The sequence below is a fragment of the Brachyistius frenatus genome, unplaced genomic scaffold, assembly GCF_029030835.1.
Source record: "Brachyistius frenatus isolate BFR_SWC_R1_liver_20210118 unplaced genomic scaffold, ASM2903083v1 Contig_2, whole genome shotgun sequence".
Lineage (NCBI taxonomy): Eukaryota > Metazoa > Chordata > Actinopteri > Embiotocidae > Brachyistius > Brachyistius frenatus.
In genome coordinates this window covers 1,677,751-1,693,153 of record NW_027210601.1, presented here as the reverse complement: position 1 = coordinate 1,693,153, position 15,403 = coordinate 1,677,751, and the positions used below count along the sequence as shown (strand labels likewise).

Here is a 15,403-nt window from a genome sequence, read left to right as displayed (position 1 = left end):
ATTACTTCTACGTGTCGGTGAGTCCTCTTCTTTATAAACAATCTTTGGTCGCCCGCGCAGGTGCTCATCCCTCAGCAGGTGCGCTCGTGCTGTGTCGTCACTGCCTAGTTACTGACAGGAAGAATAAAATATTTCGTCACTTGGTTGCCATGTCCACTGAGAAGCGGTTGAGCTCGTTTTAATGGTGTTTTTTTTTTTTTAGCTGTGTTTTAACATTACTTTGAGCAGAGGAAGTTGTTTTGTTGTTTTGCAGTCAGAGAGGAGCGGGTGGAGTCGGAGGCAGAATAATGGGTAAAAAGAAAGAAGAGGAAAATCCGGACTCCAAGTATGGTGAGTTGACCTCGGCCGTTAGTATGTTCACAGGACCAACTTTAGGCCGGTTAAAGTTATAAAATATCCAACGATTGATAACAACAACAACAACAACAACAAAACAACGTAATTTAACTTGCTTTAGGGTGAACGAATTTTGGTAAATCAGATTTAATGGCGGTGTCTTGCTGATGTTTGGGATGAAGACTAATTTGTAACTTTGTTTTTTTTAATCAAATTATTTTCTTGATTAACGTTTTCTTCTGACTTGGCTGGTATTTAGGTTAGCGTTAGCATTTGTTTTTGCAAGATAATAGCCTGTTAAACTCTGCAGGTAGATACTAGTCTTCTCATTTAAATTGGCAGTATTTACATCACATTAGTTCGTTTTTATATTTGAATGAGCTACCGAGCTTGCTTATTGTAGTTAGTGGCTGAACTTAAACTTAAAGTCAATTGTGTGCTTCTGACAGTGATTTAGTAGGCGTGCCACGGTTTTTAATCATGTTTATTGTTCTACTAACGACTTAAACAGTAAATGATGTCACAGTTTTATTATAGATAAGGCAAAAACACGTCCGACATTTGACCTACATTTGGCTACAAATGTAAATATGAAAAGAAAGTATTTTAAAATGAGATAAGAAATTCTATTTTTGAATGGAAAATATTGATTACTTTGAGTTTATAAAAAGAAAAAAAATCCTTCATATAAGCCTTATGTGAGGAGGGGAAAAAATAAATAAATCAGTTTTTGGTTTAAAGGTTCATCTGATTTTCAAAACTAAGGCCATGATCAGTCATGTACACACTGGTTCATTTGACATAGTGGAAACTACTACTTTCAATCAGCATTTTCTTATCATCAAGTGTAACACTGCTTTGATGTGGATTTTTTTTAGCCATTGATTTCAGGCCTGCAGCTCACAAATATTCAGCTTAAACTAAAGACTTTAAAAAAAAAACTAAAAAAAAACGTAGAATTGCAAAGCTGAATGTGTGTGGAATAGGTTATTTAGATTTTTGCAGATTCATTTTCTTTAATCAAATAATATCTTATCGTTGCAGCCATAATCAATTGTACCTATTTTCAGGCTCTCAAAATCAGTTGAGAGTCCTCATTTATTTGTGGTTGAAATTAATATGTTTTCATAGTTTCCGATTCATTCTTTGTTGATTCACTAACCAACTCTAATATCATCCCTGAAGCCCCAAAAGAATCAAATTGGAGTATGCAAAATCTTAAAACGATCAAGCCTGTGATGACTGTTGCTGCCGAGGCTGAAACATCTCACACTTGTCAGTGTCATGTTGATTTTTAGTCTTCTCTGCTACCAGCATCCCCGTTTACTCTCAGTGGCATCTGATGAACTGATGTAGTCTCAAGTCTGTTGACAGTCTGGGAGGTTTAGCAAGACAACAGTAAACGAACCCTCCCTGGAGGTAAATACCAAATTGGATTTCATGTCTCTTCAAATATGTTATGAAAACACCAAAGAATAGGCCGACTGAATAATGTGACCAAGGTGTCAGAGATGACACGTCAGTAAAATGAAGTACATGTAAACCCTTAACAACTGAACCTCTGTTCTCTAAAAAGCCTTTGTATGTGAATTACTGTTCTTCCTGAGTGCATTAACATGTAAATGTAGTCGTTCTCTGCAGTTTGTTAGCATTCATGAGGAAGTAGAAATCATTTTTAGTGGCGATGGACCTTCCTGTATATTGCAAATAAAACAGATTTCAGACAGCTTCTTGTCACACATTAATTAACATTGGGTAATTTTTTTCCCCCTCGTTTGCAGCAGTTATTTTCTGTTAAGAAAGTGCAGACACTTAGTTTTGGGAAATAAGTGACTTGCTGCAAATCATTGACCAGAAAACTTGTTAAAGTTTCTCGAGGCAATAGTGGGACTGATTTTAAAATTCAAGTCAGTTAATGTAGTTGTATAGCAAGAGAACCACGGATGGATTATTTTAAGAAGATGTGTCTATTGTGTTTGTCACACATCTAAAATATATATATATGTATATATATATATTAATTGAAATGTTCAATCAGTTGATATGGTAAATCATATTTTGTTGCACCCCTACTTTCCATGTTTTCTTGTTTGAAGACATCTAATAATCATCATAACAGTTGAAATGTTTAACTGTGAAGTTATTTAGGTGTCACATAACAGTTGCGGCGATAGATAAGCCCCTTCCCTTTGTATTTATCACTACTTTTTAAGACCGATTTTGTTCTCTTACAGGACAATCCCGTGTATACTGCAGTTTTTGTTTTTGTTTGTTTTGTTTTTTTACAGACAGCGGTGAGGTTTGCCCAAACACAGTTTGTACGACGTATATTAAAATGTCTTATCCTTTCAGTCAAGCGACCTGTTTCTTTAGTAACGGTCTTCACTTGAGAACTGTCTAAAGCATTGCTCAACTTGTTAGAGGAATCTCAAATTAGTCACCCGTTCCCTCTTCTGCATCACTCCTATCAAGCCGAGGTCGGGTGATGAGCCTTTAAGTGCTCGGGCCCTAAAAACGTCCTGCAGCTTGCCTGTCCGGAGTACAAGGTTCAAAGCTTTAAAGCCTTCCTGCAGTATTTTTTTTTATTTATTTTTTTACGATAGCATAAAAGCTGAAAAGTCTATTAAATGTGTCGTACAGTCACAGTGAGCCATTTTCCGTGTTGGGATTTAATCTAAAACTCACAACAGTTTCCGAGCAGAGCTGAAATCTGACACTCATGGCATCTCGAGGCCAAATGAAAAGGTGCCTTTGTTTTTCGTCAGCGTTCACAAAATTTCTTTCGACGTTCACACACCTGTTATTCACGTGTGACCCACATGAAATATTACTATATCATACTACATCATTGAGAGGAAAACTCTTTTCGTGTACGTTCACATGTTGAACATTTAACTCTGATCTAATCTGTGTGGCTGTATGTTTACTTCTCTTCACCACATGGTCACGTCTGTTGCTTGTACCAGTCTCAGAACCAAATGAATAATGCATCCTGTTTTAATATTTGCATCCTATTCGGAAAACCTGACCCGAGTGTCTGCCGGCAGTGTTGACGCAGTTTCGATTCACGCCCATTCAAATAACGCCCAGTGGCAATAATGTTGGTGTCTCTGCAGTAAGAAGTGATGTCGTTTGTGAGCTGCCTGGCGAAAATGTCCATCTGTTTGTAACAATCAAATTAGCACTCCTGCTTTGTATTTGCATGCATCGCATGGAATAGGAAAAAACACCAAAGGAAAACATGCACGTTTTTTTTTTTTATTACATCGCTGCGTCAGGCTTCTCTCACAACCTCATACGGCAATTAATTGTATGAAAGAAGAAAAAAAAAAAAAAAAAAAGTGCATCATCTTGGGAATGGGAATCAGATACGGGTTGCAAAGTCCTAAAAGGACGGCTTGTCCGATCAGGTTATTCCTGCCCGACGGGATAATGCAGCAGAAGGGTAGTCGAGTTTCCCAGATCTGACTTGCATGATGGGAATGTTTTCAGTTTGGATCTCTTCAAACAAGTTTACCGACTCGCATTGTCACCCTTAAGACCATGAATTGTTTGTGACTCTTTCGTCTCTGAAAACCCTACTTGGAATTCAAATTCTATTCAAATACCCCGGAGCTGCTCGTATCAGTGCTGTGCCTTAACTCGGATCCTTTTCCCGATACTCTCTCGACAGTGATTGCACATAGAACGGCTAACATGAGCCACGACGCTCTATATAGTCTGGTAGGCAGCTTGTTGTGCGAGATAAACTGCACCCACCGTACTCATTGTTTCTTTTTGTTGGCAGTCTGTTCCAGGAAACAACAATAAGACATTTCTTCCTTGTACATTCCCTCTTTTATCGTGATTATATTACCATCATGTACGCAATCAAACCATAAAATGCAAGAAAGAGTCTCATTCTCATCCCATCATGATGTAATTCATTAACTATACAAAGAGGAGATGGGACGTCACCTTATTGCTTAAAAAGCAGCAACACCCTGTTTTAATAGGGACACGTACACGTCATTATAATAACTAATTTAACAACTAGCGAAATATAATCCCATCACTGTAGCCCTTAAAATTAAAATTACCCATGTTTGAATGCAGCGCTGGTAAAAATGTGCCTTTCCTTAAAAAGGTCTGTTTTGCATGGACTTTACCAATTTCAGGAAAACAAGGAAGTCGCTGACTCATTGCACACGACTGTGTTTTCTTTCCCCAGGAGAACCTGCTCAGTTCGACTCGACCTTCAAAGGACCCATTGATAATAGGTGAATCTTCTTTCTACTTAATCAAACCCCCCCCCCCCCCACATTCCCGGCGCTAAAAAGTCTACTTTAACACCCAAATCCTCTTGTCCGGCTGTAGAGTGTCTGAAGCCTTGTGTGGGTTTTTGTGTTCGTTTCTGTTGACTGATGGAATCACATTTATCACCACCAAGGCAAAGTTTAATGATCTACCTGTTCACCTTCACCTGTTGCCGTCTCTCCTTCCCACCCCCCCTCCCACAGAGGCTGCACTGACATCTTCTGCTGTGTTCTGTTTTTGGCCGTCATCCTCGGCTACATAGTGGTTGGACTTTTAGGTGAGAGAAAACCTTATAACACCAACAATCGACCTCATCGTAATCAGGCATTATGCAGCAGGGTTGGCATAGCTTCGCATCATATCTGAGAACGGGGAGAAAGCGGCTGCACTTTAAAACTCTCCAATTAACATTTCTTGCCTTGTGGTTTGTGGTTTTACTGGTAGATGTGTGTTGTTGGGAGTGTTTTTTTTTTTTTTTTTACCGTGAAGCTGTGACTTCCTGGAACTTTCTGGCTTACACAGTAACAACAACAAATGAAATGTCAAACAATGATCAGCTGATTTTCCCAGTGAACATCCGGCCGTCGCGCTTTATTGCCCTCATCAAACTTATCTAGAGGGCAGACAGGTTGTGCCGTCGCCGCACGTGTGTCGGCACCCAATAATCAGCTGCTTCCTCCAGGGAGGACAATTCAGGACACGGTGGATTTGTCGTGGATACATTTTGTGGCTACTGCTTGCACATTATTACAGACTGGAAATAGTCACTGTTAATACAGTGTTTGGTTACTAAATACATGAGAAGCAGTGGCAGTCCTTAAGGAATTCACCAGCTTTTTCGTGTTCGTGTGTGTAGCTAAGGCAAAACCCATCAAGTAGCTGCGTACCATTACATTACATTTTGAATTACTGTTATTAGACGCTTTTGTCTTCAGCAACTTAACATAAGTGCATTTGAACCAAACTTTTACAGGACAAGAGAGGTGTCATCAGAACATGAAAGTACATCCTGTTGTGCCCTCTTGTGGATGGTCTGAAATAATTTATGAATTGCTGGTTCTGTAGTTTTATCCCCAGAATAATAGTTGGGCGCCAGACAGGAAAATAATCAAACTTCTATCCCGTCAATTCTCTGCTACGCTACGACGGCAAAGTCTTTGACCCGAATAGAAATTTTCGTCGTAACACTTTTTTTTTTCCCCCCATAAAATGTTTCATTTTGACAGGTGATAACATGAACGGTACTTTGTAACTCGGTCTTGATATTAAGTCTGTTCAAGTTTTTTTTTTGTTAACATACGCGTGAAGTGTGTTAATCAGCTTCTTCATCCGTTTGCATCCGATGGGTTTCAGAATCTGCTGTAACACCAGAATCACTCTTTTTTTTTTTAACATCTCTTCCAGACATATAGCAACATGGCATCACACATAATTGTGCAGTAGCGCCGCCAGACATCGATTACGATTCGATGAACTTAACGGAGCGTGGCTAGCTTTCCTCATCTTTCACGTCTTTGGCTTTTTAAAAAAAAAATAATTTTTGATTCTTTTCTTCCTCTGTTTGAGTGTGTGTTTGTTTTTCCTCCATCAGCTTGGCTCTACGGAGATCCCAGACATGTTCTTTATCCGAGAAATTCAACCGGATGGTTCTGCGGCACTGAAGCAAATAAGTAATTTCATCTCGGTTTTTGTCTTTTTCATTATATTTCAACATACAAAATGTGTCGACATTTAATGATGTAACACCAAATCAAAGTAACTGTCCGACTTTGTTTCCCTCTCAGAGGCCGGCCCCACTTGTTCTACTTCGACATTGTCAAATGTTCCACATCTGTTAATGTCATGGCAGCGAGTCTTAATGGCTTTCAGTGTCCAACCACACAGGTAGAGAAAGCTGCTGGATTATGGGGGTTTCTAATTGTACTGTGGTATTTACTGCACTCTTCCAGTGTCCCAGGAATAAATGGTCTTTTTTTTTTTTTTTTTTTTTCATCACCCGTAGGTGTGTGTCAAACAATGTCCCTCTTTTTTCTGGGGAGTGGAAGTTAAGGATTATTTGCCAAATGTAAAGGCAAAGGACGTTTTCAAACCAGAGCTGTGCGTGCCGTCTATCGACCTGGACAACACGCCTCTCGTAAGCTGCAGTTGTTTTGATCTCTTTTGGTAAAGTAAACAAATGTGTTGACGCAACTGGCAGAAGTTGGCCTGCATTGAAATGTGTTATGTCGGCAATTCATGTTTATTTTTAAACCAACCAACGAACTTGTTTTTTTTTTTTTTTAGACTATTAAGGAAATTGTGGAAAAGGACCTGTGCCCTTTCTTCACCATTCCCACGACCTCTGGTGAGTAAACGTACCGACCGTGCCTCGTTCGTTTTATCTGTTGATCTGATGATTTATTAGGACTGCCGCTGCTTATTTGATATTTGTGTGTCTTTGCAGCAACGATCTCTCAGAGCTCTGTTTCGTTCGCTTTGCCGCCGCTTCGTGTATTTGTTTGCACTTCACTTCCCGTAGAGCCAAACGGTGTCGCCTGCGAAACATCTTTTCTCATTCTTTGGGTTCGCACTTTTCCTCAGAGATCATTGCCACAGAAATCATTTTTTTCCGCAACACGAGCAGAGTCCAGAAAAAAACAAACAACAACAACACGGTGTCTCTTATTCTTTGTCTTTGGTTTCAGTACGCTGCTTAAGAAACAAATGAAGAGCAGTAGCAACACCTACATGCACCCGCAGATAGAGACGTAACACGCGTGTATTTATGTGCTTCAAGTCCCAATTGAATATGCTTCATTTTCTCTGTTTCTGTTAGTGCTGGGGAGGTGTTTGCCTGATTTCACAGCCCTGGGAAGGATCCCTCCGTTGTTTTCCAACGTCCCAGGCTTACCCCCCTCACTCAACGACACCGTCGGCCTCATCAAGAACGGCACCGGGTGAGAGGCCGTTTCCTGACCTCATCATCGTGTTGAGTTGAAAACAAAAACGACTCTTAAATTCAACCGCACGTATGAAATAACCTCCCCCTTCCTCCCCCCCTTTCACGTACTAATAACCCTGTCTCTATCTCCTCCTCATCACCAGGACAAGGTCGGTGACTCTTAGTTCTTTGTGTTGCTCCGTAGCGTAGCAGCTGGTTGTGGTCGCTCTTGTTGCCGTTTTTAAATCGCAGCGACGTCGAGCGAAACGCTCTCTGGGGGACTCGCAGCACTGGGGCATAACGTGTCCGTGTCTTACGGTCTCTGTCTGTCTCTGCTGGTCCGCCGGGGTCGCCTCTTATTTCCTTAGCATGCCCTGCTTTAATTGTGTCTCGCAGGCGCAGCGGAGAGGAACTCGCAGGTGGAAAATAAAGCAGTTAAGCTGTGTGACGGTCATCTCCCTGAAAGCTGTCGTTTTGACACGCGCTTGCGTTTTGTTTGTTTTATAAACGTGTCTGCAGGTTGTTGTTTTTTTTCCTTGTGCTGTTTGACCCTTTTGATTTTCACTCCGGCTGTTTTAAAAGGAGACGTGCCAACAACACGGCTTGTCCTTGCTCTTGTGTTCATTAGCGACATCGTGAAGGGCTTCAACGCCAGGGAGCTCGGCATCCGAATCTTTGAGGACTTTGCGTCGTCATGGCCGTGGATCCTCGTGTGAGTTGGCGAGCTGAGCCGCACTTGCACAGCGCCCCCTGCTGACACACAGATAGACATTACTCTGAGGGTTGTTTTTTTTGTTGTTGTTTTTTTTTTAGAGTAGAATTTAATCACGGGTGTTTGTTGTCAGATTTTATTGTGTAATGCAGAACTGAATTGTATCAAATAAGGTCACGAATTCTGCTTTCACAAAGCTCGTACATTTTCGCTTTGTGTTGACGACGTCGTGTGTCATCAGCGGGGTGGACAAAATATGAGAAACACTTCAGTACGATGCAGTCTAATACACCGCCCGCTATGATCTCATAATAAATGTGCAGTTCGAATCCGTCTCACGATGTCAATAATAAACCGAAGCGCATTGTAAAATCTTCGTAAAAGTACAATTTTGAACAGAGCTGTTATAATGGATAAAGTACTCCGAGTACTTGTGCACATTTTATTTTACAGTACTTGATCATTTTAGGTCTCGTATGTCTCGGATGTTAATAGAATATGTCATGATCTCTTTGTAAACTTGTAACTTGTCCCTTCCTCTCCTGTCTCAGTGCTCTGGTCATCGCCATGGTGGTCAGTATGCTGTTCCTGCTGCTGTTGAGGTTCACTGCTCCGGTCATGGTGTGGGTGCTCATCGTTGGCCTCCTGGCTGCCGGGGCGTACGGTAAACACTTCACCCCGGATGTTTTTTTTTTTTAAGACGGATACTGTTGCGGGACTAGAACATGTGTTCCTGGTTGCCTCCCGGGTTGTTGGAACGTCTTCAGATGAATTGCTCCTTTTCCCCTGCAGGTATCTGGCACTGCTACTGGGAGTACGACAACTACAAACGGACCTCTGCCAGCATCACCGATATCGGTTTCACCACGAACTTCAATACTTACCTGCAAGTCCAAGAAACCTGGCTGGCTTTCTGTGAGTCGCATCAAAGGGCTTTCCATCTCGTTCGACCTCGCCAACTGCCGTTTTGCCCATCATCAAAGATTTGTTTTTCCCCCCGTATCGTTCTTGCAGTTTACCCAAAGGCTTAGTAGCGTTTTTGGAGAGATACAGTGGTGGCTGTGTGCACATCGTTCACCTCGTTAGTTCGGGTGCTGGATTCAAATATAAGTATAAGGGAAAGAAGTAGCACATCATTGTCAAATGGCATGTGTGTTGAAACATCAATATCTAACAATAACACAATAAAACAATTGTTTGTATGCATGCACGCAAGAGTCACAAGACATGTTTACAACACCGCTGGATTAATGACATTGTAAAACGCCTCCAGCAACGGATCACCTCGATTTCGGGGCTTTTGGCTCATCGCCCCATTCAATGTGTTTCTTTTCACGCGTGGACATTACGCTCAGGTAGCAGCTGTTGTTGCTCGTTATTGATTTATTCTGTATTTTTTTTTTTTTTTTTCAGTTGACAGAAAAGAGAGAGGAGAGACGAAAAAAAAAAGAACAAGAAAAACATTTAAATAAAACAAGAAAAATAAGGCTTTATCTGAAAAGCTTAATAATGGAGCGCAGTAGTTAATACTGTATGGGATAGAGTGTGTTTCCACAGGGCAAGAGATAGACGGCACATGCAGCGCGAGGACGGTCTGCAGTGGTTCTGTATGATGACGGTGCAGCCTTATTTTCTTTCTTGTCACACATTTCTCCTCCTGCTCGTCAGTGATAATCATATCTGTGATTGAGGCGATCCTTATTTTGACCCTCATCTTCCTGCGGACCAGAATCCTCATCGCCATCGCCCTCATCCAGGAGTCCAGCAAGTGAGTTGTGGCGGACACTAAAACCCAATCCACAGGACCGACTCACTTCGCATTCACTTAATGTTAACATAGGCCTGTTTAATTGGAGATGCTCTTCATCTGGAAGGGAATGGGTTTCATCCCTTCGTTATGTGAAGAGCTGACAACACTCGTGTCTTAAACTGTTTTGTTGGGATCGGTGTGTCTTGGAGTTGGTTTGTATCTGTAACTGTGGAGATGTCATGCGACTTTGCCATGACCTCATGGTGTGCGTGTTCATGTTCCGCAGAGCAATCAGTCACATGATGTCCGCTATATTGTACCCCATGGTCACCTTTGTTCTCCTGCTGGTGTGTGTCGCTTACTGGGCCATCACTGCGCTGTATCCTTCAAATTCGATGTGTGCGCGCGCGTGTGTGTGTATAACTGGTATTAACACATTTAGTGACCTCTACACTCCCGAACATCAGTTCTTCCCTTTAACTAACGTGTGCAGATATTTGGCTACTTCGGGAGTGCCGATCTACAAAGTGGTGGCTCTACAGTCCACGGGGGGCTGCAGCAGCATCAACGGCTCGGTGTCCTGTGACCCTCGGGTGAGTGCGAGACAATTCTGGATAAACGTGTGGCGTATAGGAAAACCTTTTTTTTTTTTTTTTTTTTTTTTACATTTTCCCCTCAGGTTTAAGCAGTCGGAGTAATTTGGCCGCCAGCCGTCGGGACACACCTGTAGTTTCGTGATGTAAAAATGTTCCCTACCGTAAAACTGAATTGTAGTTTGTGCGACGTGTTGGGATCACCTTTCACCCCCCCCCCCTCCCAGAGCTTCAACTCATCGGAATACCCCAGCTGCCCGTCGGCCAACTGCATCTTCGTCAAATACAACGACGACGGCCTCCTCCAGAGGAACCTCTTCAACCTGCAGATCTACAACGCGGTGGCCTTTCTCTGGTGCGCCAACTTCGTCATTGCCCTGGGACAGTGCACGCTGGCGGGAGCCTTTGCCTCCTACTACTGGGCCTTCAACAAACCCGCAGATATCCCCGCGTTCCCCGTGGCCGGCGGCTTCATGCGCTCACTGAGGTTGGTTAATGAGCTGCCGTCACGTCGGGTTTAATTCCTGCAGCGATAAATGTGTTTAAAGACTCAAAACAGTGAATGGCTGCAAGTTCCGGGGCGGGGGGGGGGGGGGGGCATTTCCGTACCGCCACCGTCTCACTCTCCTCACCACGTGATTACAGAACGTGCCACCGAAGGTCAACACAGAAAATCGACACGGCTTTGATCACCTACGCGCGAGGAGTGAAGTGATATTTTGCCACAAAGCTGCTTGTGACAGTCGGACGGATCGTAGGTGTTTTACGCATTCAAACAAACTACATTTAAATGTCAGAAATTCTTTGTTCCTTCCAGTAGAGATGAATTCACAGCGTTTTACTGACCGGCCGCAGTTTTCCCACTCCATCACCCAGAGGGCGCCGTAGACCGACACGTAACGGTTTTTGAAGAGGCAGAACCTCAGCAGCTGACCAATACAAACTGTAGCTTCAAAGGCCGTGTTGTACAAACCGCAGGGATATTGGTTTTTTTTGTTTTTTTTGTATTTGTAAAACAATCTACAGAGCACACAGATGATGTAATAATGTGTGGTGACCGAATGATCTGTCGCCATTAAATGTCTACAGTTCTGTATCAAAAAGAGTGGCAGAATCAACATCTTATTATTTCCTCTTCTGTAAGTTACATTCTCATAACAAGTGAAGCCTAATGTTTTTTTGTTTTTTTATTATTATTTTTTTTTTACTTTTAGGTACCATGTGGGCTCATTGGCATTTGGTGCTTTGATCCTGACCCTGATTCAGGTGGTGAGGATTATCCTGGAGTACATCGACCACAAAACGAAATGTAAGGCTGATGTTGCTCATTTCTGCACTACGACTCTCCAAAGAAAACCAGCCGCCTCCGAATGCGCCGATAAAACTCCACGACTCTCCCGTTAAAGGAAAACGAAAAGGAAAAATCAGGGATACTGACGCTTGTCTTCGTCTTCTCGTCTCCAGCTGCTCAGAATCCAGTCGCGCGTTTCATAATACGCTGCATGAAGTGCTGCTTCTGGTGCCTGGAGAAGTTTCTCAAGTTCCTCAACAGGAACGCGTACATCATGGTGAGCGCGACATCGTACTTCTGACACCTCTTTTGTCTTATTTCTCGCTGTTGTTGTTGTTGTTGTTGTTGTTGTAGTAGTAATAATTCACATTTTCCTCCCCGTCTTCACGAGGTAAAAACACGCTCGGCCGTAGAATAAATCCAACTTTTTTTTTCTACCGACCCGTACTCTACGGTCGCATCAGTAAACTGCGCTCGATGTTTAAAATGACGCACATGGACGTATTTTGAAAGTCACTTTATTTTCCTAAAAACGAGTTGATTCTGTTTTTTGTTTTTTTTTGTCAGATTGCCATTTATGGGAAAAACTTCTGCCTCTCAGCCAAAAATGCGTTCAAGCTGCTGATGAGAAATGTCTTAAGGTTTGTGCTCAAGTTCCTCTTCCCAGGCCGAAGGACGCTGGGTCCGTGTTTTGAACGCTGCCCGTTAACGTGAATATACCGCTCTGACCCGCTGCGTGTCCTCTCAGGGTCGTGGTGCTCGATAAAGTGACCGACCTGCTGCTGTTCTTCGGGAAGCTCCTGGTGGTCGGAGGAGTCGGTAAAAAAAAAAAAAACACCACCACAAAACAACAATTTATAGATTTTTGTTTGTTTGTTTGTTTGTTGTCCATGTTTGTAACCACCACCCCCACACCCCTTCCCAAAATGTGTTTTTCATACAGTGCAGCCCAAATAATCATTTTCCTGTAAAGTACAGCGTCTGGAAATACAGGAGACCTGAAATCTCCGTCTCCCCCCCCCAGGCGTTTTGTCCTTCTTCTTCTTCTCGGGACGATTTCTTCTACGAGGCAGCAACTTCCACTCTGAAACCCTCAACTACTACTGGATGCCAATCATCGTAAGTTACAAACGGCCCGCCGTCCGATTTGGTGTTTGCCTGCCGCGGAACCGTACGTCCGTGACACCGTGTCCCGTTTTTGTGGCTGTGCGGCGTTGCAGACGGTGGTGTTCGTCAGCTACCTCATCGCTCACGGATTCTTCAGCGTGTACAACATGTGCGTCGACACGCTCTTCCTCTGCTTCCGTGAGTAAACGTTCACCGGGTGTTTACAGGAGCCCGTTCCCCAGCAGGTGGTACTCGTATAGAAATACTGACTAAAATAAGGTTAAAATGAACGGTGGAATCCTCACCGATAAACACTTCGTTCTCACCTGAGCGTGTGACACGTTCTTTAACGTGGCAACTTCAAACTCGGAAGCTGAACGTTTCTTTTGAATCGTTTTTAATGGAATGATATTGCAACACGCGCACACACACACACACACAGAAACACACACACAGAAACACACACACACACACACAGAAACACACACAGAAACACACACACACAGAAACACACACACACACACACAGAAACACACACGCGCATACACACACACACACAGAAACACACACGCGCATACACACACACACACAGAAACACACACACAGAAACACACACACACACACACAGAAACACACACAGAAACACACACACACAGAAACACACACACACACACACAGAAACACACACGCGCATACACACACACACACAGAAACACACACACAGAAACACACACACACACACACAGAAACACACACAGAAACACACACACACACACACACACACACACACACACAGAAACACACACGCGCATACACACACACACACACACACACACACACACACACACACACACACACACACACACACACACACACACACGCCGGTCTGTTTCCTCACCTGTCACTCTGTGGCTGTCCCTCTCACAGTGGAGGACTTGGAGCGTAATGACGGATCCATGGAGAAGCCGTACTTTATGTCCAAAAACCTCATGAAGATCCTCAACAAATCCAACAAGGTTCCAAAAAAGGGGAAACGGAAGGAGTGAAGACCTTTTCTCCTCTCCGGCTCCCCCAGTTCATGAAACCACACGGACACCGTGACGGACTTCAAATTTTATGTTCCGAGGTCTCAAGACATATTTCTTCATTTGTTACAATCACTTCTAATTAGGCTATTGATATTTTTTTCCATTACTTTGAGCAATACTTGTAAATATTTCAACTGCAGACATTTTAGTCAGTTAATCCCGTTAAACGTTTGCCAGTTAGATTTGTTTTGTTCCAACAAAATGTTCTTGCACAACTTATATTTTTTAGATATTGTTTGTAAAAAGGTTGTTTTGTAAATACATTTTTATGACACGATTGTTTTGAAAATTATTAAATAAATTTGCCACATCAGTCTACATTTAATAATATTGACTTGTCGACATTTGATTTATAAAAAAAAAATAATGATCTAACTCGGGACGGGAGGCGTGTCTGGTTTGTCCTCAGCTTTTTATTATTTAACACGGCTATTCATTTTCATTATCATTTATAAAGTACGTTCAATATTTTCTTGACGAGATCCAAACGGCTCAACATCATTTTCAGTTAACACTCCTTTGATACAAAGAAAAAAACAAAAAACAGCGAAGCGTCACATTTGAGGAACTCGATTTAAGAAAATTGCTGCCAGTAATTAAGTCTATCGATCGATTAATCCGCCATTTTAGCTCCAACGCCTACTTCTGCTGTAAAGATCCAGCCGTCTGCTAAAATGAAGACCCACACAATGACGACACAAAACAACACGCGCGTTTTAATCGAGTTTTAATCTCCAAGACCATTCGGTTTCGCACAATGTCTCCACGTTTAGTTTTGTCCAAAGACTCCAGAATCGTGACTCGCGTCACACAATGTCTCATTAAACAAAAGTGTAGCTTCAACAGACGAGCGTGGGAGCAATGACCAGTCCCGGCAGCCGCGTCGTCCGTCCCGCGGAGGACCTCGAGTTTCACTCCTGACCCTGGCGTCAACGTTAAAAGTGGTTAAGACCGGATTCATTATATTCTAAGTTGGCTGACCTGGTGACCTGAAGCGATGCTGTTAGCGTTATTCTGTTCGGGGGGTGGGGGTGGGGGGAGTGGAGGCCTGTCGGGGCCACAGAGCTGCGTGGAGTCACGTTAGCCAGTGTTGGCTGGGTTAAAGGGCTCAAAAAATGGAAAACGAATAAATAAAAAAAAAAAGTGAGATAATTAAGACCTGTCAAGTTGCATTGTGGGTAATGCAGGGCTCTGAAATTTTGACAAGGAAGAACATGAGGAATAAGAAAAACTCTAGTTTCATTGATATCAGTCCCATTAATTTTGTTTTTTAACTAGATCATCTAAAAACCAAAAGATCTTTGATCTTG

The 15,403-nt window shown here is 42.6% G+C and overlaps 1 protein-coding gene across 1 annotated transcript; it reads left to right on the top strand.

Moving 5' to 3' along the window:
• The first annotated feature begins 131 nt into the window (after positions 1 to 131).
• slc44a4 (solute carrier family 44 member 4) lies at positions 132 to 14,421 on the top strand. The gene is made up of 22 exons (XM_069692515.1): positions 132 to 330; positions 4,547 to 4,595; positions 4,836 to 4,909; positions 6,224 to 6,302; positions 6,417 to 6,516; positions 6,635 to 6,766; positions 6,916 to 6,976; positions 7,448 to 7,568; positions 8,181 to 8,264; positions 8,816 to 8,928; positions 9,057 to 9,179; positions 9,933 to 10,032; positions 10,301 to 10,393; positions 10,508 to 10,607; positions 10,835 to 11,094; positions 11,822 to 11,916; positions 12,072 to 12,175; positions 12,466 to 12,539; positions 12,647 to 12,717; positions 12,923 to 13,017; positions 13,119 to 13,203; positions 13,933 to 14,421. Exons 1-22 carry the CDS (start codon positions 288 to 290, stop codon positions 14,049 to 14,051), a joined length of 2,175 nt encoding a protein of 724 aa, XP_069548616.1. The 5' UTR covers positions 132 to 287; the 3' UTR covers positions 14,052 to 14,421.
• Positions 14,422 to 15,403: the final 982 nt, after the last annotated feature.